Source organism: Zootoca vivipara, chromosome 3 (genome assembly GCF_963506605.1).
Source record: "Zootoca vivipara chromosome 3, rZooViv1.1, whole genome shotgun sequence".
Classification (NCBI taxonomy): domain Eukaryota; kingdom Metazoa; phylum Chordata; class Lepidosauria; order Squamata; family Lacertidae; genus Zootoca; species Zootoca vivipara.
Window position 1 is genome coordinate 55,495,968 of NC_083278.1, and position 25,936 is coordinate 55,521,903.

General features: G+C 41.3%; 1 protein-coding gene across 6 annotated transcripts in view; it reads right to left on the reverse strand.

The window, feature by feature from the left end:
- Positions 1 to 25,936, reverse strand: part of PTPRK (protein tyrosine phosphatase receptor type K) — a 341,441-nt gene that overhangs the window by 136,535 nt on the left and 178,970 nt on the right. For all 6 annotated transcript variants that reach the window (XM_035109042.2, XM_035109041.2, XM_035109045.2 and 3 more), the window contains exons 6-7: positions 20,323 to 20,497; positions 4,575 to 4,868 (exon numbers count right to left, since the gene is read on the reverse strand). In XM_035109042.2, coding sequence (XP_034964933.2) covers positions 4,575 to 4,868; positions 20,323 to 20,497 — 469 coding nt within the window. The remainder of the gene's footprint in view (positions 1 to 4,574; positions 4,869 to 20,322; positions 20,498 to 25,936) is intronic.

Here is a 25,936-nt window from a genome sequence, read left to right on the forward strand (position 1 = left end):
ACTCTAGCTCTATAATAAAGCACACTAGGCTATATATTAAACTTTCATTAGATTTCAGCCACTATATTTTTGAGATTACATAATCAAGATAAGGATATAAATGGCTACTAGCCCCAATGGCTACATTTTGCTTCTAATTTCAGAGGCAGAATGCCTATAAATACTAGTTGCTATGAATTACAGATGGGTAGAGTGTTGCTATGCTCATGCCCAGCTTACAGGCTTCCCACAGGAAGCAAGCAGCTACATAGCCTGGATCAGCTTTGTCATTTGACGCTCAAGTTAGAAGTGCCTTTTCATGGCTTTATTAATATCTTATTTAATGGGTTTACAATGGAAAGAGAGGCTATCTGAGAAGGTATTTGGAAGACACAATACATTTTCCTGAACATAATTTCCAGTATTGTTGTAGGACAAGAGTGGAAATTGATATACATTGTTTTAATTTAGACCTACACCATTAAGCCAGTGTCATGTGACTATGAGTCTGGGAGAAAACAAGTATTTATAAATGACAACAGCCCTAACTTAACATGTCTGAATCAACTTTTATTCTTAAATTGCATTTAATTCAATCTTCAGAGGACTGGCTATGGTGATGTAAGAGAAACATTCAGCTGACCTAATGGGACTTCCCTTTTCTTATTGTTTCACCTGCAGCCCCCCAGGAACACTCAAAATCTCCTCCAGTGAATTGGGGAAACTTCCTGAGCAGAAATCTGTGGAGGGTGCAAGGAATAGAGAAGAATGTTAAGTCCAGTCATGAGACATTGGATGACACCCTTGCGTTTGATTTAATCCAATCATTACTTTACACATCTAATTCATCAATAATATACTGGTGATTTCTAAAATTACCATAACTTCACCATACTTAATTGTGTCTATCAAACCATAGCAGGCTCAAGATAAGAATAACCAATATTTCCGGAGCAAAGCTCTTCATTCCCCTATACTGTATGCCATAATGGAAAATGGAGGTAAAATGATTATTTTCCAGTTCTAACTCTAATGCTCCAATCAAAAAAGTTACTTCCAGCTTCTACTGATGTTTGCGCCAATGTCTAAAATATTTAAGAGAAGTGAGAACCCTTTAACAGCGGGCGGATTTCAGCAAGTGTCATCTGATCCAAGGTTGACACATGATTCCTAGGGTAGCAATAACATTGTGTATTTCAAATTTCAGGGTAGTTTGTCTAGGGCAGAGACACAGAATAGGAAATTCTCAAGGCACTTTATCTTCAAAATAAAGTGTTATCAACACCAGGTGTCCCCATTTACCGAGATATAGCTTATTAAATTCAGCACAGGAATGTTTGCAACAGTTGCTGCTCAACATTTTCCACAAACTCTTATTCCCACCCCCCTTTCATAATTAAATATAGCTCACCTACCTAGGGGAGCACCAAACTGACTACTCCACTAAAAACAACGATCCTCGGATAGTTCATGAGTTGCTTTAATTTTGTGACTTGCAGAATCACAATTGCCTTGTGCTTTTGATTCCCCACAATTAGAGTGAACGTTGGAAGTGGAACTTGTGGCGAGATCCGTGAACTCCAGGGGGAAGGAAAGGCACAGAGGCTGCTGTGAGCTACACAATTAAAGTGACCCATGAAAAGGCTCAACATCTGTAACATTGCAGCTGTTGAGATTTCTTCTGCTAACAAGCAATGGAACTGTAAAGGCAGCTTGTACAAAACTACTGCTCTTCTATTTATAAGACCACCTCTGACACTGGGTTCTAATGCAACTTTAGCAATGTTGGAGATACAGCAACACTGTTCCTTCTTGGGCCACCTACTAATGTGAGAAAATGTATTCCTATTCCGCAGCTCGGGTGGAGAACCTTTTTGGTTCAGCAAGGCCACATTTCCCCTGGGCCAACTCTAGGTAGACCCCCGGTGGCGCGGTGCGCCAGGGCGCCGGACCGGTAGGCAACCATGCTGCGCTCTGTAAGGGCGGGGGCACCGGAGCGATCTCCGCCCCTCAGCACCAGGGTGCACGACCTGCTCGAGACTGCCCTGCATTTCCCCACACTGAGGGCCAACTTTGACAGGTGGGCAGGACCACCGAGGGCCTTCTGGTGGTTCCCTCTCTGCAAGAAGTGAGGTTACAGGGAACCGGGCAGAGGGCCTTTTCGGTAGTGGCGCCTGCCCTGTGGAATGCCCTCCCATCAGATGTCAAGCCAATAAGCAACTATCCTACTTTTAAAAGACATCTGAAGGCAGCCCTGTTTAGGGATTTTTTTTTAATGTTTAATGCTGTATTGTGTTTTTAATATTTGATTGGGAGCTGCCCAGAGTGGCTGGGGAAGCCCAGCCAGATGGGCTGGGTATAAATAATATATTATTATTATTATTATTATTATTATTATTATTATTATTATCAGGTGTGCCAATTACTCCTCCACAAGCAACTCGTTTGCACTCCCAAACCAAGCAAGACTGAACTCCTAACAAATTAGCTGGTGTGTGTGGCTTTAAATTTTGCTTTCTGCAGGGATTAGTGCATGAGCAGATGATCCAGCCATGTACCATCTCCGTATCCGACATCACATCTGACATCAGGTGTGGGGCAGGTGGGTATCATCTGAGGGAAATGGCCTAGAAGGCTAAATGTGGGAGACTGGGACTGGCAGTCCATCCAAATATGACTCAACTCCCTGCAACTCCCATGACCCCTAGCTAACAGGACCAGTGGCCCGGGAAGATGGGAATTGCATAGCTGCCAAGTTATCCCTTTTTTTAAGGGATTTTCCCTTATGCTGAATAGGCTTCCTCGCGAGAAAAGGGAAAACTTGGCAGCTATGGAATTGTAGTCCAAAACATCTGGAGGGCCGAAGTTTGGGGATGCCTGGGTTAGAAGTTCTCCACTCCAGCTGTAGCTCTTTCCCACACCAGCATTAAAGTTGCTCAGAGTCGCTAGATTTCCTGCAGGTCTAGGGCTTTTCACATAATGCCACTGTTGCAGGATGGAGCACTGCTGCTTGTCATCGCATGTATCCCAGCTTGAATTGTATGTTTATCAGGATTTCATCAATCTCGGGAGATGGTAATGCGGGTTCTCCATCATGGAGAGCACGATTTGTGGTGGGGGCTAGCAAACCACGCCTGTGACAAAGGTGGGGGCATGAGTGGCCACCGTTGATTGGATATGGGCTGTTGTTGGGCATAATCACATGTATCAATTTAGTAAGTCAAGCCCCTGGGGTATAAATACTTAAATGCTTGGTTTTTTTCCTCCTCTTTGGCTGCGTTTCTGATCCCCACCCTCCCTCTGCTGTTTTTATAGGCCTCTGTGTTGACATTGCTATGACTTTTTTTTTTTTTGGTCACCTGTATTCAGGGGCCGGTAGGAATTTTTCCCACTTGGCTGATTGGCTGGTGCCATTTGGGTTTCCGCCTACTGCATAGCAAATAGTCACAACTTGTAAGGTTGGCAGTTAGGCATTGGTTATTTTGGTTGTATTAAAGGGTCTTATTGATTAAGTTGGCCCCAAGTTAATGCCTGAGTGGTTGGGGAAATCCTGGTCAGGAATACAGGGGCTCTATGCTGTGTCCGTAACCCCAAGGTAGGGGGCTAGGACGGCATATTGAAGCCTCTGGGAGCCTGAGGGGAGAGGGGAGAGTTCTGTGCACCCGGGTCCCCGTCTCTCCCTGTTGGATTTCCCCGTGTTGACAAGGCAAGTTATTATTATTATCATTTCTGTCCTTAGGTGACAGTTGAGAACCAATGCCTACGCAACCACTCACATTGTTTTGGATTTAATAAAGTTGTGGCCAAATTCATGCCAAAAACCATTAAACTTAAATCCTGTCTACGTTGTGATTTATTTAGGGGTGGTTTGGGGACCTCCACACGCAAAGAAAAACAAACAAACTTGGCAAAGAAACAGACTTGGGTAGAAGAAGACTTGGTGTACTCTTGAGACATGCAATTCCTAGGTTTAAGTTTATTTATTTATTTAAATGCTTAAAGAATAACTCAAACTTTTCCCCATCTCCCCCCACCCCCCAATGCAACTCCCTTTTCTGACAAGGAACTCTGAAATCACATTTTAATTATTTTGGCTATGATCTTCTTATGTAAAAGCTACTCAAGTATACCAAAGGTCGTTCCCGAGCTATTCAGTAACTGCTTTTCTGGGGCCACAGCAGGGACGAGAAGGTAGTGAAACTCCATTCCACAAGAAATCCTCTCAATTCAAGTCATTGTGAATTGGGGTGGGGGTGGGGGTAGGGGTGGGGAGGGTGAGTGGCTTGCTAAGGTCGCCTTGCAGGTTCATAGCACAGCTTGTATATAAACCTCCAACTACTTGGCCCACAGCATACACTCTTAGCTACGGCCGTGCACCAGTTCTCATAGGGTGGGGGTAAACCCCTGTAACAGAAGAAAGGTGCCACTTCCCTTTGAGAAATTACTACCGGCTGAATTCTTAGCTGAACTCTAAAGCCAGCACAGGTGATGTAAACATATGGGTTGCAGAAATTAAAAAGCACATTCTAAAATTAGGTTTTAGCAGTACCACATCACAGTAAATCCAGAATAGAGTCTAGAACAACAAACAATACCTGCACACTTGGTCCGGGTGATAAGCGGAGGACCTGGTTGACCAGTGCCACCTTCTCCAGGTCTGGTTAGAAGAACACGAATTTCATACTCTGTGTCTGGGTCCAAATGCCACAGCTTGTAAGTTGGTGCATTTACAGCATGGGTTTCTGTCCAGGTCCCAGTTGTCATATGGTATTCCACTTCTTTTAGGATAATCGGCCCATCTCCAATAATGGAATTTGCATTCAACTGGATCAGCAAGTAAGTTGGTCCAACTCCAAGCAGTTGTGGGGGTGCTATTGGTCGAGGTGGTTCTGTAAGACACAATTATAAGAGCTGAGTCAGAAAGATATATATTGGCATAGGCCTGGATCTTAAATGAGTAAACAACAGCAATGTAAGGAAGTGTGTGAATATTTAACACACAGCTGATAAAAAACTGAAACGACTGAATATATTTCAATACTTCTGTTAAATTGCCTTTAGTACTAGGGGACCAACAGAGAGAATAAACTATAACAATGGAGACCCTGCCTACAGTAGCATTGCCTAGGAGTGATTTACTTCAGGAAGCAATTAGAAGCAACACACACTTTCCTGAATAAAATGAATCCACTAATAAACACACAGGCTTCATTTTCATTCCAGATGGCTCATATTTTGGCTAATTTGTTTCAGTTAATTAGGCATCAATGCTAAATTCAAGGCACACGGGGTTTCCACAATCAGCAGTATTGCAACGCAGCAAATCCAAAACGCTGGATAGACAACTAGAAAAATATCTAACGTAAATAATCTATTAGGATATCCCACATGTGTTTAATCTCTTGAAATGCTAGGGAACATTAAATGACTCCTTCCTTATGTGTCTCCTGTATGAACAACTGGATGTAAGCCCCACATGAAATTCATCTACTGCATCAAAGTCCAGAAGGCTGATCTTATTGCATTTTATATTGTAAGCTATTTTGATATATTTTGTGAAAAGTGGAGAAGATAAATAGTATATCTATACAAAAAAATCAACCAAACAACAAACCAACAACTCTATGTTTCCAGGTACTTAATGTATAAAGGGTCATCTCCAGGTGAAGATGGGGGAGAAATGTGCACTTTCTGGAACAATAAGCAAACTGAAAAGCAACCATTCTTCAAAATTCTTTTGTGAATTTTGCAATGTGGTGTATTGTACCAATGAAAATAACATACAAAAATGCATTATATTGGGGGTTATTAGATGCAAAAAATAGCACTTAGATGCTGATGCATTTTAATGAGGATGTTTCACAAAATATTTGCAAAAATATGGAGAACTGAATTTAAGATTGGAAAAATGAGAGAAAGTGAGAAAGTGAAATTTACCAGTCATTCCATTCCCTTCTCCAGGACTCTGTGATCTCCTAATGATTGGGCTTACATTGTTTGAAGGGTTTTATTTGCTTGTCATTTGAATAGATCTTTCATAATCATAATTAAAAACGCCTACCACTCTGCTTTCATCTACTGAATAAAAAGCAATTATGTCGTGTCATAACTTTGGACAAATGTACAGTATTTGGACAAATAAACAAGCTGAACAATAAGCATGGACTTTCTCAGGAAGCAGCTTTTTTTCAACTCTAGATGGAATGGCTACCACCTGCTCTTCTTTACTTATATTTTTCTCCCGACAGTGTTGGCAAAGAAGATACAACTGAGGGCACCAATGCCCCAGTTTGTCCTTGCCCCTCTCCAGCTCTATGTGAGCAATGCATGGAAGCAATATTGGAATACTATTGTAGAGGGTAGAGAACCCCCAGTCCTAATTGCTCCAACCAAAAGTGGATGTTACACTAGAAAACGGAAACCCACCAACTCTGATTGCTTCTTCCATACTCTGGTCCTTCAGTCCTGTCTAAGGCACAATTAAAACAGTAGTTCCATACAACACTTAATACAGTGCTATACAGCCATTGTTTTCCTCACATCCAAGATCTTTCTATAATGTTTACTCATAAATAAATCCTGGTAAGCAACCATCCCCTGCCACTTGATTCAATACCTTCCCCTTTGCAGGCTTTTCAATTTCTTATTATTTCTTGGTCATCAAGTGTACATCGGGGTGGGAAACCTACATCGTATTGTTGTCGTGGGGATTAAATGAGGAAGGGGAGGACAATGTATAGGCCACATTGAGCTCCATGAAGGAAAAAGGTGGAATATAAATGCAATGAATGGGTGGATAGATGGATGGATGGATGGATGGATGGATGGAAGGAAGGAATGCTGCAGCAACCAGTCTTAGTGGATCTTGGCATGCCCACCAGCCTAGGTGTTACTGCCCTGGTATGTTGGCCACTGCTGCTCTCTGGGTGGTCACTTGGAACACCCTGGGGTGCAGGGCTCTGGACTTTGGCCTGACGGTCCAGCTCTAGCTATGACACTATGTGGTATGTGCACATTCTTCTTTATCTCCCATTGTACAATACTTTGCGAAAATATAATTTCAGAAATTGAATTGGGATTTGCTGAGATAATCTGCTAGAGCTTGTTAATGAATCTTGTGAGTCATAGCAACGGGATAGCAAGCTAAAAGATGAGCCCCTTCAGTCTCCTTAAATTAAGAGTTGCTAGAGGCTATATACATATAAAGCTGTCATGGTATATACATATGAAAACGGTGCGATATAAACCCAACGCATAACAGCCTCAGACTTCTGCCCACTAACTTCTGTTTAAAGATGCAAAAAGTTTCAGGTTACTTGCAATAGGAAAGTAAACTCTGTAATTTTGAAATTATAATTGGGGAATATTTGATAGCTCAGGTTGTAGAATAAGGAATGAGAACCATTAATAGGAAACTTAATTAGGTAACATCAGCAAAGTTTATCTGGTATATTGGGACTGCATGCTTCAGTTGTCGTTTAGTGTACTTTTGGGATTCTTGGTTACACCACACCTCTGGCTCTGATAGAGTATTGTGTTATGAAGAATATTAATAATGCCGCTCAACAATTACTGGTTCGTTTAATAACTGATTAAAATTCATGCATAATTTACTGAAACATGCATAGACTTTATAAACATCTCCTTGTCTTCAAGAGCCTAAAACCAAAATGTATATGCTAATATAAAAATATGCTTTGTGCCTCCAACCTAAGAAAAATGTATTATGCAGTGATATATTAGCCTTATGAATGCATAGTTTAATCCATAACAAGCATGCTGTTAATTGAAGTATATTTTCCTAAACATAGTATTATGTTCTTTGAAGTCAAAGGTTGAGGGCATCCCCAATTATAAATCAGTGGGGAAAACGCCTAAAGTGAGCCTCTATATCAGTTATAAAACTCCTCTAAAGAATCAAATGTTGCCTGCATTTTAACTCTATTTCAAAATAAAATTCCACACTAGCAGAGCTGGTGGAATGATGTTCTGCACAGTTTAGTGTTTGTTCTTAATGTGATTGACCTTCATAAGTTTGACATTTAACATCTTAATTTCACAGCAAATGAACTGTCATCACGAATGCTAGCTTCATCATTGAAATTAGATTCAGTTGGAGGTCCAAATTAGCTTTAAATATACATTGTGCATTGGAGGGGGAAATCTTATGAAGAATTAGTTTGTTTTGAATTTAGGTTCATAGAATCTAGGGATTCCGTCTACTAGGAAAACTGCATCACAATTTTTCTCCTGTGATGATTTTTTTTTAAAAAAGTTTGCTTCCACTGTTTAATCTGGAACCAAAAGTGGGGCAGCTAGCGATTGGCACTGGTATGTGAGCATTTACTGGGACTGATACTGGTATGCAGCAACCTTTCTTCTTTTAATAAAGCCTGAAATTGGCCAGCGTGTTGACTCTTGTACCCCCAAAAAGGACATTTGAGATCACAGCATTATGGGAGACACGAAGTAGCCAACACTAATTCTGTATCACATTTTGCAAGCAGTACCATCAATTTAGAAATAAAGTCTACTCAGGTGTCATAGCAATCTGGAAAGAAAAGATGGGGGTGGCGACTCTCTGGAGGGCAATAGGGCAGGGGCAGATCCAGCTCGCTCACCCCACTTTTCACACTCCCCATCCATGGTTGGATGGGGCTAACGTTTAAGGTGGGAGATCTGCTACAGTCGTCTCTGGATTATGGGATCCTATTCAAAACACAAGCATACAGTCACAATCACAAATGCTGTGTGTCTCTGTCTGTAAACACGCATAGAGATTGAGATCCTAGTCAATCTAAGGAGGTCCAGAGAAAACTGACAGAAAGGGTACCCCAGGATGCAGCACTATTGAAAGAGAGATAGGATTGAACTGGGCTTTCTCCAAACACACACTGGTTTAAGCTCTTTCCAACCAGATCACATTCCTTATTAATGTAAGGACTGTACGCTATTGGCCAGGGCAGTTAATCAACAGCCAGCCTGTCCATTTTGAAGTCACTGACCAGCTTTGTGATCCCAGGAGTTCAGCACAAAGATAAAAAAAAAATAGGGCAATGTATTGTGTAAGCCACCTGGCTGCAGACGACAAAAAGCAGAGCCTTTGCAGCACAAAAAATCATTCCGACTGGAAACAGAAAGCATAAGAAGAGCCCAGCTGGGGTGGGGTTTGTTTCTAAATTACCTGTTTTATGTTTTCTTCTGTCAATTTTTATGTTAGAATTCAATAAAATCTATACGATTAAAAAAGAAGAGTCCTCTTGGATCTGGTCAAAGGCCTATCTAGTCCAACATATTGTTCTTATAGTGGCCAATCAGATGCCAAGCCCACAAACAGGACCTGCGCACAACAGCATTCTCCTCACACTACTTTTGTTCAGCCATACTGAGATTAGCAGCCCCTCAGTCCTGCCTCTTCTCAACTGCTTAGCAGTGTCTCCTCTGCATTTGCCCCCTGCCATGTTAATTAAATGTTCCACAACTAAATGTCTCCCAACTGCAGGACACTTAGGTAACTTTCCTCACCTACAGGTGGCGACAAATATGACATGGGGACGGAAGATGTGGACACAAGGGGCCTGATGGACAACTGTTTAACAGCTGAATCATGAAAGCAGACTTGCAGTGTCTGTGTTTACGTCAGTGCTCAGCCATAGACTGTGACCTATGAAAATCCAGCACAGCCCCCAGATACTCCACGATTTTGATCACATATTTTTGGAACTGATTCCATGTGCAAGTTAAGTACAAGGCATGATACCAAAACTGGGCAAGAAGCCAGAGATAACAATGAACAAGTATTGGTTGCATTTACATGTAACACTAAACCAACATTTGGCACTCTGTGGATTAGATGCAAAGATCAAAGAGCTGGTCTCACCCATTCCTTCTTCCCCTTGCACAGCCAGGAGGCAAACTTATGTGGTAATTAGTTTTACTTGTTGTTACAAAGCCAGGAATATTGGGTTATATTAAACTGTGGTTAGTTAAACAAGCCAGCATCATAACTTTATAGCTTGAAGTTGGCTTGCTTTTGAAACTGATCAGATTTGCTGTAAGCCAGGATTCCTGGTTTGCATGACAATGACAAGCCAACATTCTTTGCAAATTCTCCTCCTCTTCCCAGCCATGACTTGGAAGTATTATCATTTTTAAATGTATTACCCACTCTTTGCCAGCAGGTCTCACACATCTCAGGTAGACAAACTCAGAACTGCAACCTCTGGGACTTCTAACAGTTCCCAGCAGCAATCAAAATTCAGGACTCTTGAGTTAGTCAGTTGCGGTTTTAGTTATGTTTTTTCCCCCTTATATTTGTACATCCTATCGATTTTTTGAAGTTGTATTCTCAAAAATGTATAAACCTTTTTTAAAGAAAACCCAGAGGGGTTGTGTTTACCATTGTTCAGTGCAGAAGCCCCCACTTAACATGCCGACTTTATGTATAACATACAAAAGCCATGCACAACTGGATACCTGGGAGTGTTTATTCTTAGTGACTCAATGCCTCCTGACTGCCTGGCATGCTGAACTACGAAGAATGATTTTGCAGCGGAAACTGCTAACTCCTGCATATTGAATTTCACAACCTGCACATCACCGTGGCATTTTATTCACCTCAATTTGAAACACCACTGCAATCATTTTACAATCTGTCCTTATATAATAAAAAAGGAACAGTCCTTTAGCACTAGGCACTGTCAGCAGAAGTTAAAAGCAGGATTCGCTTCATGTCCATTGCACATGTGACCTTCTTATTTAAATAAAGCAATCATTCACTTCAGCCCAGGTCCAAAAGACATACACTAAGTATTGAAGAATTCTGAGGCCAGGTTACAGGTAGGTAGCCGTGTTGGTCTGGGTCGAAGTAAAATAAAAAAATTCCTTCAGTAGCACCTTAAAGACCAACTAAGTTTTTATTTTGGTATGAGCTTTCGTGTGCATGCACACTTCTTCAGATACCAGGTGTTCTTCTGAGGCCAGGTGTTTGTTTTTGAGTTCACAGTCCTTCCAAGCAACCCTGTCGCCACCACATCTGGTTACCTCCCCCAGATTTTTTTTTCATTTCAGTAGTATAATCTGAGGATAGTTTGATGATAATTGAGAGGGGTCCTTTTGTTGCTGCTATTATTAAACAACTGAGAGTCAGGAATCATTGCAACCTACTCTCCACCATGCAGCAATCGGGGTGTGTGGGTGTGGGTGCACAGGCCAGTGGTGGGGGGAGCCAGAGGCAAGGTGAGGTCAGAGACAAAGAATGGGTGGAGCAAAAGATGCAACTCTTGCCTTTTATACAGCCAATTTAAACCAGCAGTTTCTATACATGCACACCTCCAACCTTCATCCAGAAAAGCAAGCGGCATTAACACAATTCAGGAACACATCCCAGCTAAGCAGAAGCACTTAAAGAGGTTGTGGAGCAGGGTCAGGGCTAGAACCAACTTGTGCCACTCCAATGGGTGTAGGCATTTCTAACGCAGCCTCGGACTAACTGTTGAAGTGTCTCCATAATAATGAAGCCTAAAGATCTGGCAATAAAGTAGGGTGACAGAGCTAGAATGATTTTCATTTGTCTTGCAAACAAATTTCCAACTTCAAAGAAACAAGCTTATTTATATTTTAATATTTCACCATCAAAATTATTTCTTCTTCTTCTTCTTCTTCTTCTTCTTCTTCTTCTTCTTCTTCTTCTTCTTCTTCTTCTTCTTCTTCTTCTTCTTCTTCTTCTTGTTATTCTTTAGCAGAATGTGATCAACCTGATTTGACACCAAACCAAACCAAACTAAGGCAAACATACTCTGCATTACAGGGATCACTATTTTCTCTCTTTTTTCACAGTTCTAGACCTGGCCTCAAGTAATCTGTATTATGCTCTTGGGATGGTTTGGGAATATTTGGATATGCCCATAAAACACATAAAACACAAGGAAACAGGTGTTCCGTGAACACTTGTTCACCTTTCTTCTTAGTTTAGCATGATAAAATACTAATAATGCTACTGAATTACAATTGTTATACTATTCCAAAAACCAGAAGGCCACTTTTTGCTTACAAACCAGTGCTAATCTTTTGCTTCATTGTCAGCCTTTGTTCCCACAGTCAGCAATAATGGATTTCCCAGTGGTAAGTATTCTAACCCTATGGTTCTCATAATTCATTTGGTTTGAATTATTGATAAGCTTTTCAGAAAAAAAATGGGAAAGGGTCACACAGGTAAGCCAATTCTTTCTTGGATAAAACCCATAAATTATATATAAATATTGATATATAAGGACATAACAAGTTTCTCCTACAGAATACATTTTGCTTTGTTTACGGAGATGGACAATATTCACAGCTGTAGTCATGGCAATCTACAACAAATCATGAGCATTCCATGGGCTGGTATGCAGCTCCAATATTAGCCAATCATTAGCCATAGTTTTTCTTTTAGTCTTTCTTGCTGGTTCAGGATTTTAATGTGGCATTTGAAAGCATAATTGTTATGTTTTTAGTCCTGCTTTAATTTTATTGTAGGTTGCCTAGACCTAGAGAATTATATTATGAGGGCTATCTATCTATCTATCTATCTATCTATCTATCTATCTATCTATCTATCTATATCTGTCTATCTATCATCTGTCTATCATCTATCATCTATCATCTCTCTCTCTCTCTCTCTCTCTCTCTCTCTCTCTCTCTCTCTCTCTCTCATCTATCTATCCAGCCACTATTCAATAGTAAGGGATAGGTAAAGTACTAGAGGACCAGACACTGCCACCAACCCCAACCCCACTTCTACCTATGGTTTGGCATTACATCTTCACATATGTTAATCCTAACCTGGGTATGCTCTTAAGACAATATATAAAATATTGTGTGGGTTACATTGGGCAATTCATTGCCATTCTTCCACCCATATACACGGCCCACTAGCAATGTATTTGCACTGACCCTATAAATAACTGCCCAACTATAGTTTAACAGAGTATCATAGACGCAGCAGCAAATTGCTCATAAATGTACTATTTTTATAAACTATGCTAGGAAAGTCATGGTTAGTGGTTTTCTGCAAATTATTAAACAGCCAAATATTTGAAACTGTTTGAAAAGGATTTAAGTGAACAATTCTGAGTGTGCCTTGTTCCATCTGTTGAAAAATTATTCTCAAACAATACAAAAGCCAAGATGATTAAAGGTCACTGATACATAGCAAGGCACCTTATTTCAAACCAGAAGAGGGGAAAAATTAATTATAATTGCAAAAAAAAAACCTATTCCAGCCACATTTTAGACATAGCATCCAATTATCCATTTCATTTTCATTTACACCTCATGGGCGAGATCATTTATCATGTTTCACGATAATGACCAGAAGGCACACAGAGAGTGATTTCTGGAGGTAACAAATTACAGACCATATTAGCATAAGCTTACAAGATCTCATCAACAAGTACTATGCATAAATATGGGGTAATTACATTTACAATGAGCAGGAATGGTTGATACGCTACCTTCTTCATTAGCAGCTGCCAAAAAACAAAAAAACCCTGGTTCCTAATTGAACATCCTGGTTTGCTTGCTTAAGTACAGTAATTTAGATCCTTATAACAAATCAGGAATCACTGTGTTGCTGGAGCACCAGCCAGGTAGGCATTGCAGTGGCTCGTGATCTGGAGATGAATCTTTCATCATCAAGTATTATTGCTTCTTGCTACCAAGTCATCCATCATGCTGCTGAGACAGCTTGGAAAGATAGTGCTGGACCCTCACATTACTGCTCCTTGAACTCTGTCTCATCCATCTTTTGCATCATGCCTGATTTGCAGCTAAGTATCATCTCCCTGCTGCAAAACCAAGTGTGAACCCCATAATGCCTCTAACCTAGAGTGCCACTCTAATAGTAATTGATTTCTTTTTATTGCCGTGTTCAGGACTTGGAAAGCTCATCTGTGGTTACTGACAAAAAAGACAACCATACAAAATTTAGATTTTTGCTGTAGGGAAAAGTAAAGTTGCTTCTTTATTCCACTATGTTATATGTGTCATGGGTGATTTTTTTTATATTGATGCACATACATGCACACAATATATAATATTACAAGCATACAGTGGGTCCACATCCACAAACACACAAAGCACAGACATACAGTATTGTTTAAACAAAATAATCTCAGGTGCAATATACAGTATTCAACATTCAGGCTGTTCATGTTGTCAGCAATTCAATTTGACACTGTAAGATGTTTATACACACACTGCACACACCCAGTGTACAAAAATAAGGGGAAATTATTATTAACCCCAGATTCACTCATTCAAACAATGTCTGCCTTAAAACCTCAGCAGACCATAAACCACCCAAGATTAAGTATCGTAATTCAGCTTCATCTGAATTCTGCTATAAAAGTTTAATACATCAAAATGATCAAAATGCCCCCAGTGGCAGGTTGGGATTCTGTTTCCAATTCAAATTCTCTTTAATATATGGCTTCACTGACATCTTGCATTTTCTACCATCTAGGTTGAATTCCAAGCGGCTTCCTTCTTCATCATTACCATACATCGGCTCACCAATCCTGCACAACACTACAGAGATGTCAAACCCAGTAGATTTTTCTTTTGTACCCAACAGTGAGTGGCAGATAGGAATCATTTAAATAAATACTGTGAAAGCCCTCCTGCTGTATTTCCCCAAGCACTCGTTTTTAAAACAAACCTAAGTATGGGAAGAGATTGAAGGGAGAAGCAAAGCTAGCAACAAAATATAAGAATAATAAAAAAACTGGAATTTAGTTATGCTTTAGTCCACCTATAAACATGACTTAATTTCTGGTTAAATATGGACAATCTGAGCAAGTCATGAATACACTCCTTACAGGAACAGATACAAATTCAAAGAGCAATGGTGATGTCTGGATTGCACTAATAGATTTACATAGCTAAATATAATCTGTTCTCAGAAATGAACAGTTTCATTGCATCAGTTCTTATAATCTGTATCTGTATGTGTATCAGGGCTGGTTGGGTCATTAAACAGTCAATGCAAGCAAACAGCACTCTTCTCACTATAAATAACCATATTTACAGTTTCCACATCATGCAAGGATAGTTTTATAATTTAAACATATCGGTGTTTAGCAGTTCAAGAAAACCTAACCAAGCACATTTTGGATATGAATAGCCAACTGGCTATTTGCTTCATTACAAAATATTTATGGAACCTACAGCCTATTTTCCTACAAACTTATACACAATTTGTATCTAACACGCTAATCAAATTGGCCATAGAAATATAAAGTTTAATTTTAGTAGTAAAATTATCTTGTTTATTCTAAGAGATGCAGCACTCATATGAAATGTGTTGGCTCTCAAGCTCTGATTTTAGTCTACTGACTATCTGAAAAAAGTAAAGCAGCACAAGCAACAGGGCAGGGAAGTTCAGGCTGTTACCCAACACCATATAGATCATGAGAGTAGCCTATATAGCTCGGTCAATGAGGTCTAAGTGCCCTCTAAGACTCGAGTATCTGGAATAAGATTCACTTAAGTGCCCTTGAGCCATGCAATGTATTTAGCAGCTTGGTCGCATATATGTTACATAACCAAAGTTTTTGTGCTGCATGTAACATGTTACTTTTATAGCTAATTCTCGGTTTTGGTAAATGAACACAGGACTTTACTATACAGTGGTACCTCGGTTTACGAACACCTCGGTTTACGAACTTTCGGTTTACGAACTATCCTAACCCGGAAGTTAGTAAACCGAGGTGCCGGAGGTCTACTGAGTGTCCGATGCCTTCGGGGAGGCCGGGCCTTCGCTCCGATGCCTCCTGGAGGCCCGCAGTGAAGGCACGGCCTCCCCGAAGGCATCGGAGCGAAGGCCAAACCTCCCCAAAGGCATCGGAGCGTCGGATACCTTCGGGGAGGCTGAGCTTCGCTCCGATGCCTTTGCGGAGGCTGCGGAGCCGCGAAAGCGGTCCCCGGCCTCCGCAAAGGCATCTGAGCAAAGCCCCAGCCTCCGGAAGGCATCGGAGCCGGGACTTCGCTCCGATGCCTTTGCAGAGGCCGGGAACCGCTTTCACGGCTCCCAAGCCTCCGCAAAGGCATCGGAGCGAAGTCCCGGCTCCGATGCCTTCCGGAGGCCGGGGAGCGTTTCCGCGACTGGGCTGTGCAGCCGCGAAAGCGGTCCCCGGCAACCGGAAGCCAGGGACCGCTTTCGCAGCTGCACAGCCCAGTCGCGAAAGTGCTCCCCGGCCTCCGCAAAGGCATCGGAGCGACTTCGCTCCGATGTCTTTGCGGAGGCCGGGGAGCACTTTCGCGACGCTCCCCAGCCTCTGGAAGGCATCGGAGCCGGGACTTCGCTCCGATGCCTTCCAGAGGCCGGGGAGCGTTTCCGCGACTGGGCTGTGCAGCCGTGAAAGCGGTCCCCGGCTTCCGGTAGCCGGGGACTGCTTTCGCGGCTGCACAGCCCAGTCGCGGAAACGCTCCCCGGCCTCCGGAAGGCATCGGAGCCGGGACTTCGCTCCGATGCCTTTGCGGAGGCCGGGGACCGCCTCCGCAAAGACATCGGAGCGAAGTCCCAGCTCCGATGCCTTCCGGAGGCTGGGGCTTTGCTCCGATATCTTTGCGGAGGCCGGGGACCGCTTTCGCGGCTGCAGCCCAGTCGCGGAAACGCTCCCCAGCCTCCGCGAAGGCATCGGAGCAAAGCGGTTAATCCATTCTAGGGGGTGTTTTTCCTCGTCTAGAACGGATTAATCAACTTCCCATTACTTTCAATGGGAAAGTTCACTTCGGTTTACGAACACTTCGGTTTATGAACAGACTTCTGGAACCAATTGTGTTCGTAAACCGAGGCTCCACTGTATAATAAGGGCCACCAACCTTTTGGAGCCTATTGGCACATTTGCAAATTGGAGAAACTGCTGTGGATAAAACACACACACACACACACACACACACACACACACACCACAACCAACTGCACACCACAATGTAGTTCATTGGCTACAAAAGAATGCTTTCTAGGTCTAATTTCAGTGGAAGGGAAATGGGGACATTGTGTGTACCAAGGAAGGCCTCTGTGGGCACACTTGAATGAGCCTTTTCTGTGGTGACTCCCCATCTGTGGAATGTTCTCCCCAGAGAGGGTCACTTACTGCCATCATTACATGATGACAGTGAAAACATTCCTCTTTATCCAGGCTTTCAGTCACAAAATAATATACGGCCTCTTAAATGTGGGGGGGGGCACTGTTATTATGATTGTTATATTATTATAAAATGGATTTTTACACATACTCTGTTTTCCTTTCCATAAGTAGCTCAATGTACATGGTTTGATATCTGAAATTTCATGTGAATGTCAGAGTTGTTGAAAATGAACCTTACCCCTGCCACACACCCTTACAATTTCAATGCTTCTCCAAGGCATTTACAAATGGTACAAAAAGGAATCAATTATTAATTTCCCTGAGAGATATGTGTATTTTTCTTTCTTAAGAAAGAGCCTTTTATTTGTTTTTTTTTTGGGGGGGGGGGACTTGACTGGATCATTAGAATAACACCAGGCACCAAATTCATTTTAAGATATTGAAGGAATATTTAGGAGATTATTCACTCTAATTAGTTTTGTCAGCCTACGCAGAACTTGTCAGATCCCTTGGAGGAGTGATGGGATAAGACACCTATTAATACAAATACTAAAGTGTGAGAGCTGTGGCATGGAAATCAATTAAAATCTATAACTCTCAGCTCGTCACAGGTCGCAAGCACTGCATTATTGACATGGCACACCTTTGGAAAACATAATTCAACTATAAACGTTGTATGCGCCTTTTTGAGCGTTACACTTCCGTTTTGAGTGCCACACTTCCATTTTGAGTGTTCCGCTGAGGTCTGTCTGTTTTTGCTATTTATTTTGCATTTTTGTTTTCGTGGCTCTTTTTGTTTTGTTTTTGTGACTGTGTGGAACTCAGTTCAGCTACTGATTGATTGTGTGACTGCAGTACATTGTTTATTGCTTTCATTTTATGGATCAATGGTCTCATTAGCTGGTAAAATTCATGTTAAATTGCTGTTTTAGGGGCTGTTTTTAAAAGTCTGGAATGGATTAATCCATTTTGCATTACTTTCTATGGGGAAGCATGCCTTGGTTTTGGAACACTTTGGTTTTGGAACAGACTTCCGTAATGGATTAAGTTAGAGAACCAAGGTACCACTGTACATGGCAGTCTCCTCTGTTATATTTCTAGACATTTATACATGAAACTTCCAATTTTCAAGTAATAAAGACAAAAATATTTGAACCCAAAGCTTCTCTCAACAGAGTAATATATACCGGTATCTATATTTCTAAATTCTACCCTGCCTGCTTTCATCTTCCACAGTGGCATGCTAGTTGTAACTGTTAAACTGCACACCTTAAATATATAGTCAATCTAACATACTCGGGCAATCAGACAAGGCCAGTTTTAACACACATTTTATCAGCAGCTGCTGTTATTCATCTTCCATTCACTAATAACCCGTGTTGTCAAAGTTTGTCTTCTACAAGCTGAAGATATTCTCATTACTCAAAATGATATGGAAGCAATACTCAGAACATGACAAAGTAAATTGCATTTCATCGTATCTTTTTTCTTCTTCCTGCGGCTGAGGGAACACGTAGATCGATACTCTTCAGCATGGGAACTCCACACTGAAATTTTCATTTGTTTCAAACAGCAACAAAAAGACCTTAAGCATGCCCTGCCACTTTCGGTTTAGGAAGAAATGCACTAATAAACTCTTACCCCTGGGTCATCTTTGACAATGGGCAATACTATGCCAGCTCTTATTAAAGGCAATTCGTATCAGTGGCCCAAAAATTTCCTTTAAAATTACCATCTTTTGTATCCATGTAGCAGGATGTCAGCTTTAAAGTGCCATCGAGATATAGGACCTGTCACTATAGTTAATTTTCAGCAGAGTTTTAACACCAGGGTAGCTCATCCCCCAGGGTATGTTTTTGACTAACGAGGTTTATTTGGTGGTTATCCAGACAAACAAGGAAGCATTACTACTGCATATTGCTTTTCAAATATAGCGGGAAGCAAGGAACTCTATGTACTCAAGCTTTAAGCTGATACAACCGAGAACTCTAAGATCTTAGTCGGGGGGGGGGGGGGGGGGAATTGTCCAGTAGCACCTTAGAGACCAACTAAGCTTGTTCTGGGTATAAGCTTTCACGTGCATGCACACTTCTTCAGATACACTGAAACAGAAGTCACCAGATCCTTATATATTCTTCAGTTTCAGTGTATCTGAAGAAGTGTGCATGCACGTGAAAGCTTATACCCAGAACAAACTTAGTTGGCATGGCCGGCCCTAAGGCAAGGCTGGGAGGTGCAAGGTGCCAGGGTGCCGGGCCGCCAGGGGGGCACCGCGCTGCTCCAGCCGCGCTCGGAAACGGGGGGGGGGGGCGCCGGAGGGATAGTTCGCGCCACGGCGCCAGCTATGCTTAAGACGGCCCTATTTATTTTTCATTTTGTTTTGACAAAATTTATAGACCGCTTAATCAAACCAAACCTCTAAGCAGTGTGAATAAAATAGTATAAAATGTTATTTTTTAAACTCAGTAAAACTTTAAATACTTTAAGAACTTGAAATAAAAATGAAATGATGCCTTTGAAAATGTTAGCATTCTTCAATGAGAGACAAATTTTATTTCCTTAACTTTGATCTAGAACTGAGGTACACACCATACAGTTGAAGCATATTTAAAGCACACCACCCTCCTCAAAGAATCCTGGAAATTGTAGTTTGGAAATTGCAGCTTCCTCGGGAATGAACTACAGTTTTCAGAATCCTTGCGAGAAGGATGCACCTTGAATGTATTGTGTGCATGCACAGCTTTAGTACAAAAAGGAACTTCCCATATTCTTTGTACAATTTGTGGTAAAGCACCACAGTGTCCTGTGACCTTCATTCCAGGAGAACCAAACCTAGGGAAAGTGCTGGAAACTATGATGTCTCTCACCACTCAGAGATTTCTGTACACATAACAATATTAAGTACAGTAAGGCTATAGAAATAAAACAATGAATGGGAACATTTAAGTCAGGTTTTCATATCTATTGGTATAAAAACAAAGCAAACTCCATGGAATAAATATTTAAACATTTTTATGTCATTAAATATCATTTAGATAATCTGTGGTTTTCCAAATAGAAACCAGCCACTTTTGTTTTATTCCATGAGGATTCCAGCAATGTGCAATTGGCTTCTCCTCTCTATATTACTTGAGTTCAAGGTATTATCAAGATAAACACATTTTTATTTTTAGAACATTTGATGCCAGCAATTAGAAAAAAATTTTTTTACCTCGAACAATAAGCTGAGCAAAGTTGGAGACTCCAGATCCTCTCTCAGACTGAGTAACACAGCGATATAAATCCTGATCTGTTTTTGTCACTTCCTGAAGTTTAAAGGTAGCAGCAAATCGTCTGTGATTTATGTTTTTAGTTAGGGCCACAGGAATGTCTTCTCCATTTCGTCTCTGTAACAAAAGGAAATCAACACAAAAAGACTGGGTGATTAAAACAGCATCTGATCGGTAGGATCACAAAACAAGCAACTTGGCAAGCAATGAAAGCGAATGTGGAACCTTAGCAAGGTGCCCATCTTTATGAGAGAGGCGTTATGTGAGGGAGGAAAAGGTACTATAGGCAGCTTGGCCAATATTCTCTCTGCCCTCTGAACACTGCACCCCTTCCACTACTCTGAATGGCTTCATGTTAGTAGAGACCATAAAATGTTAGAAATAGATGGCAGCTTTGTACTGGGTATCCTGATGCTTAAGATCCACAAATGAAGTACATCAGGAAAGGAAATCACAACAACAATATAAACAAATGGGGTTATCTCCAGTGAACAACTTCTGCTTGTGCTGTGAAACTTCTCCTCCCCTCCCACTCCAATGCCCAAAATCTGCTTTATAGTTTCTGCCAACCCCCAGAGTTTTAGGGTGCTGGGGGCACAGGGGATGGGGAGGAGCAGGAGAAAAAAATACCACTGCAGGAGCGGAAGTTGTTCTGCTCACACAATGACTCTCTGACTGATTCAATCCATAAGTAATCAGTAAGTAAAATCCGGGATCAGCAGGGGCGCCGCACCGGAAGTCGCTTCTGGTGCCGGTGCTGCCCGATTTCCGGTGCCCAGGCATGGGCAGAGCGGCACCGGAAATCGGTTCTGCGCATGTACAGACATGCACAGAAGGAGCCTCCCTGGCAGGCAGGAAATCCGGGGGATTTATGAGATTTTTCTCTATTCTGGATAACAGCGGGAAACGGGTTTAAATACGGGGGTTTCCCACGAAAAACGGGAGACTTGGCAGCTATGACCTGTGGCCCTTTGGACATTGTTAGCTTATCAACATTTGTAAATTACCCACAAACATAGGTATAGACAGCGCTGCATCTGTGACGACTATTTGAACATTTTTAAAGAGGTGCAAAATGAATGAACTATGCATATACGTCTCTGAACAGTTCCCACACTTTGCAAAACAGCCTCAAACCAGTCAGGAGTCCCTGACATGTGTACCAGGGTGGCATTTAACAATGCAAATGTATGCTGTCCACACAGTAAACCAGAGACAGGGCCACTGAGGCCCTTCAGTTGCTGCTGGACTGTCATTCCCATCAACCCTGGATGAGGCTGATGGGAGCTGCACTTTGGACGGCCATAGGTTTGTAGTCAAGTCGTGAAATAGCAAAACATTAAAATTTAATTTAAAATAATTTGTGTCATTCATGATTTAATCAGATCAAAAGGAAGAAGAGAGGGAGAAAGAAGGTTCTCATGACTACTTTCTGTGACTTGTTATGTACTGTATGGTCTACAAAAAATAAAACAACGCAGGGAAGCAATTGCCATGCATAATGCCCCATTGCAGACAATCTTCTCTCCACTTAATAAGCCAAAGATAAACAAGCCTCCCCCCCCCCGAGCCCCTTTGCTTCCTCCTTTTGCAGCACAAGCAATTAAACCAGGCAACATGTAATAATGCCAGGATATTAAACCAGACCGTGCTCTAAGATCCTGGCTGGTTCTGAACTTTGCTTAAATGAAGATTTCTACATTCCGGCATGTAGATGCCCCGAGAAGGAGCTGTGTACATGAGCAACGAACTCATTCATATCACACCTTATAGGCAAAGATGCAATTGTGTGAATGTGGTCAGTAGGGTTCATTGGAACTCAACAGCCGCCACATTTTTTAAACCAAAACCGCAGGCTGGCAGAAGGTAGAAGAAAGAAATCACAACACATTACACATGGTCAGTGATGTGTCCTGCAGCCTTGTAATCAGTGAAGAATCTGACAATAAAAGTCCCTAGGAAGTAGTGCAATAGGGCCAACAGTAGTAGCATTTAGGCATCCCCAGAGAGAATCTACTCAGATAACAGCCACTGAGGCTACAGAGTGATGCTTATGTGACTCTGAGCTATTGTCCCATGGAGGACCTAGTTAACTGAGGCAGAATTAAATTCAAACCAGGAGGAACTTATCATCTGCTGCTGTTATAAGGTAAAACAAAAAAGGAACTGCAAACTAAGGAGCCTGGGGAAATGATCACATTTATCCGAGAAGGGACGGCTCTCTTCAAACCTAAATGACAGCAGTGGCTTCAAAAGATGGAATGTAGAGTGACAAGAGGGATTTCATATGCAAACATACACTTTTTAGACTGGAGTTCCAAGCAAGATCTCAATTGAAATGGTATGAAGACTGAAGTTGCAGCACTGCTTGTCCAATGCTACTATATAGCAGTATCTCTAAAGCACTATTTTAATATGAGAAAGACCACCAATAAAGTGTAAGTCACACCTAATCATTCTTACATTTCTCTCTGCTGGATAATATTAGGCAGAAGCAGGTGACGTGTGTATATACAATTTTATTTATACATACATATGCAGTTCTCAAGTCTTCAAGTACACAAAAATACTGTTCACATTATTAATCATATCTACATCTTGCCCTTTCACCCAAAAAGCTGAGGGCAATGCTCTCAGGATAGGTGATTCATTACCAATACATTATTCCAAATGGGACACAAGGACCTTCAACACTATAAACCTGCACTCTAAATTAACAGATTAGGTTTTTGGGGGTTTGGGGGTTGTTGTTTTTTGTTTAACAAAAAATAAAAATAAACTATATGCAACTCCTGGCTTCAGTGGAATTCAGCCAACCTGAACGAAAAAATCATATAAGGGTGCAGGTGGTACTATGGCCAATACACCGTCTTGATAAAAACACATTCATAGATAAATGAGAATTTACATCCCTCAGTAGCTGTCTCAGTGCCAGAGGAGAAAACATGAACTGACTCCTAATGCCTTGGTTGCAATCATATGTATGCAATTAGGCTGGCTGAATTCCATTAAGTCAAGAAGATTTAAACAAAGATTGCACCCACTGTCAGAAGTTACATGTTCATACTGCTTACTCAAATAAACTGGATGTATACCATGCAGGATTTGTATATATAACTAACAAAGGAAACAAAAGCATCTTACCACCTGTTTTTTCTTAAAATGTACTGAAGCAATCCTAAAAATATACAAGATTCTATCCCCTTTTGGCAGTGTCATTAAAGCAAAAGACAAACATGTGGGCTTTCAACTCCACATTCAAAGGTTGTAAACTTTAACACTCAGCAGGAAGTAAGCCCTGCTGAACACAATGAGACTTACTTGAGAGTAAACATGGAAAATGATTCTCACTGTTGCATATGAGTGAGCTGCACAAGTTCCAAGGCTCTAGTTTTCAGCTGGTAGGTCAAGAACCAGGATGGCATCATGCCTTAGTATAACTATAGTAAAAACAAACCACAGCTACAGGGGACCAGACACCACAAGGAACTGTGCTTAACTTAAAACTGAAAGTGGAAGTTCTTTATCTCCTGTGGTATACAAAAGAAAAGGCATGGGATGAGGGATGTGCAAGATCAAGGCTCATGGCAAGTTCTTCCTTCTCCTGAAGCAAGCTAGACTGCATGTATCTGAGGTCTGGATTCCATCTAGGTTAATCAGGAGGACACTTTATCAAGCTTGGGCTTAACCTACCGGTACTGCAGTTTCAGTTTGGAACAACTGATATAAAAAGAACTCTTATCTTTCACAGGAGCAATATGTTATGATGACAGACTCAACAAACTACTTGTAAAGTACTAGGAAATCAATGGTCAAAACATTGCAAGCACTACTATTAGAGATCAGAGTATGCATGCTGGATACAAAGGGGGCGGGGATGTAAAAAGCCAGACCGCTGTGATCAAAGAAAAGAAAGCTATTTTTATGGGAACACTATCAAGAGCACAGAAAAAGAACATTGGAAAGATACTTTCCTACAAGAGCTATAATAAAGAGAGACATCTTCTGGAGAATGATGTAATGCTGGATGGACTGTAAGCACTAGCTAATTTGCAGAATTGAGTCTGGAGGGACTGAACCTGCAGCAATTCCCCTGAATCATGTGTCACCACAGTTGCAGGGCAGCAATGAGACAGAACAAGATGAGGCATAAATTGCTTACAAGACTCTGGTCGTGAAAGAAAAGGAAAAGGCAAGGAGATCTTTATGAATTAACTTTATAGTAAAGGGGGGAAGTAAAGAGGTGTGAAGCAAGAAATCTTTAAAAGCAATGTTGTGTAACAGCAATACACCTGGGAATCCAGTAGGGATTGATTTAAGAAGGTAGAGACTTAGGGCCTAAGCAAAGTGCTATAGAAAACAGGCTTAGTTTGCAGTGTTGCCTGCAATGCAGGCAAGAGACAGGGAGAGTTCAAAACTCCAGAGCTGCCAGCTTTATTCAGCAGGAGGAAAGTAATTTCCACGAGTAATTCTTTAAAAAGGGAAAGTAAATGAGTTACAGGCACAAAAGACTACTCTCATTGGATAGATCTCTATCCATTTATCCATCTATCATCTGATTGTTTATTTATTTATTTAAGTTCTATACCTCCCTTCATCCAAAGATCTCAGGGCACTTCACAGCATAAAAATGCAAAATAAAAACACAAAGCAGCACTAATAAAAATAAAAATAAGAACATGAACAAAACAAACCCATTCTGCTCATCCACAAAAGCATTTAAAAGGGCATAGAATGTTAATCAGCTGACAGCCTAGTTGAAGAGGAACATTTTCGCCTGGCACCTAAAGATATACAGAGAGACAGGAAGTGTCCTCAAGGAAGAATGGTGTCATGCTTTGCACATCTACTGAGAAGCAGCAGCCACTCCCTGTTTCCTAGAGCAGGAGTCTTCAACTTTTCCAGACCCAGGGTCCACCTTTAATGCAAACTTGCATTGGGAACCCATTCCTTAATTCTCCATTGCCCTCTCCCCCCATTCCCCAATAATTTGTATGTTAGCAGTGCTGCTGTTGCAGCCCGCCGTGAATCAGGCCATAACACAGTGGTGAGTCTCGACCCACCAGCTGAAGACAAGTGCCCTTGACCAGGGGAGAATACATGGGTAGAAATCACCGGCCATTCATTATATTAAAGTTCTGTGTATATATATTCAACATGCAATGAACAAAGTGGCCCAAAGACTGAACTTTGTGTGTGTGTGTGTGTGTGTGTGTGTAGTCCACTCTTCCAAAATAAAGATCAATATTTTTTATAACTGGTATTCATCTATCATGCACAAATCCTTGGCCAAAAAAAAGGGTTCATCTCAAACAAAGATACATTTGACTTCCAAATCTTCTAGGGTTGGGCACTGGCAAACTGCTAGCTCTCATATATCACGCAGGCAGGCTGATTTATGGGCATTCAGAATCTGAGTAGGTTCTCACTTGTAAATCTTAATGCATGAGGATGAAAGACAGTTATACAAGACTACAGTGATCTATCAATTGACAGGAAGTAAAAGGAGCATATAGCATTGGAGAGGTACAAACCTTCATGCTTAGGGTCACATCT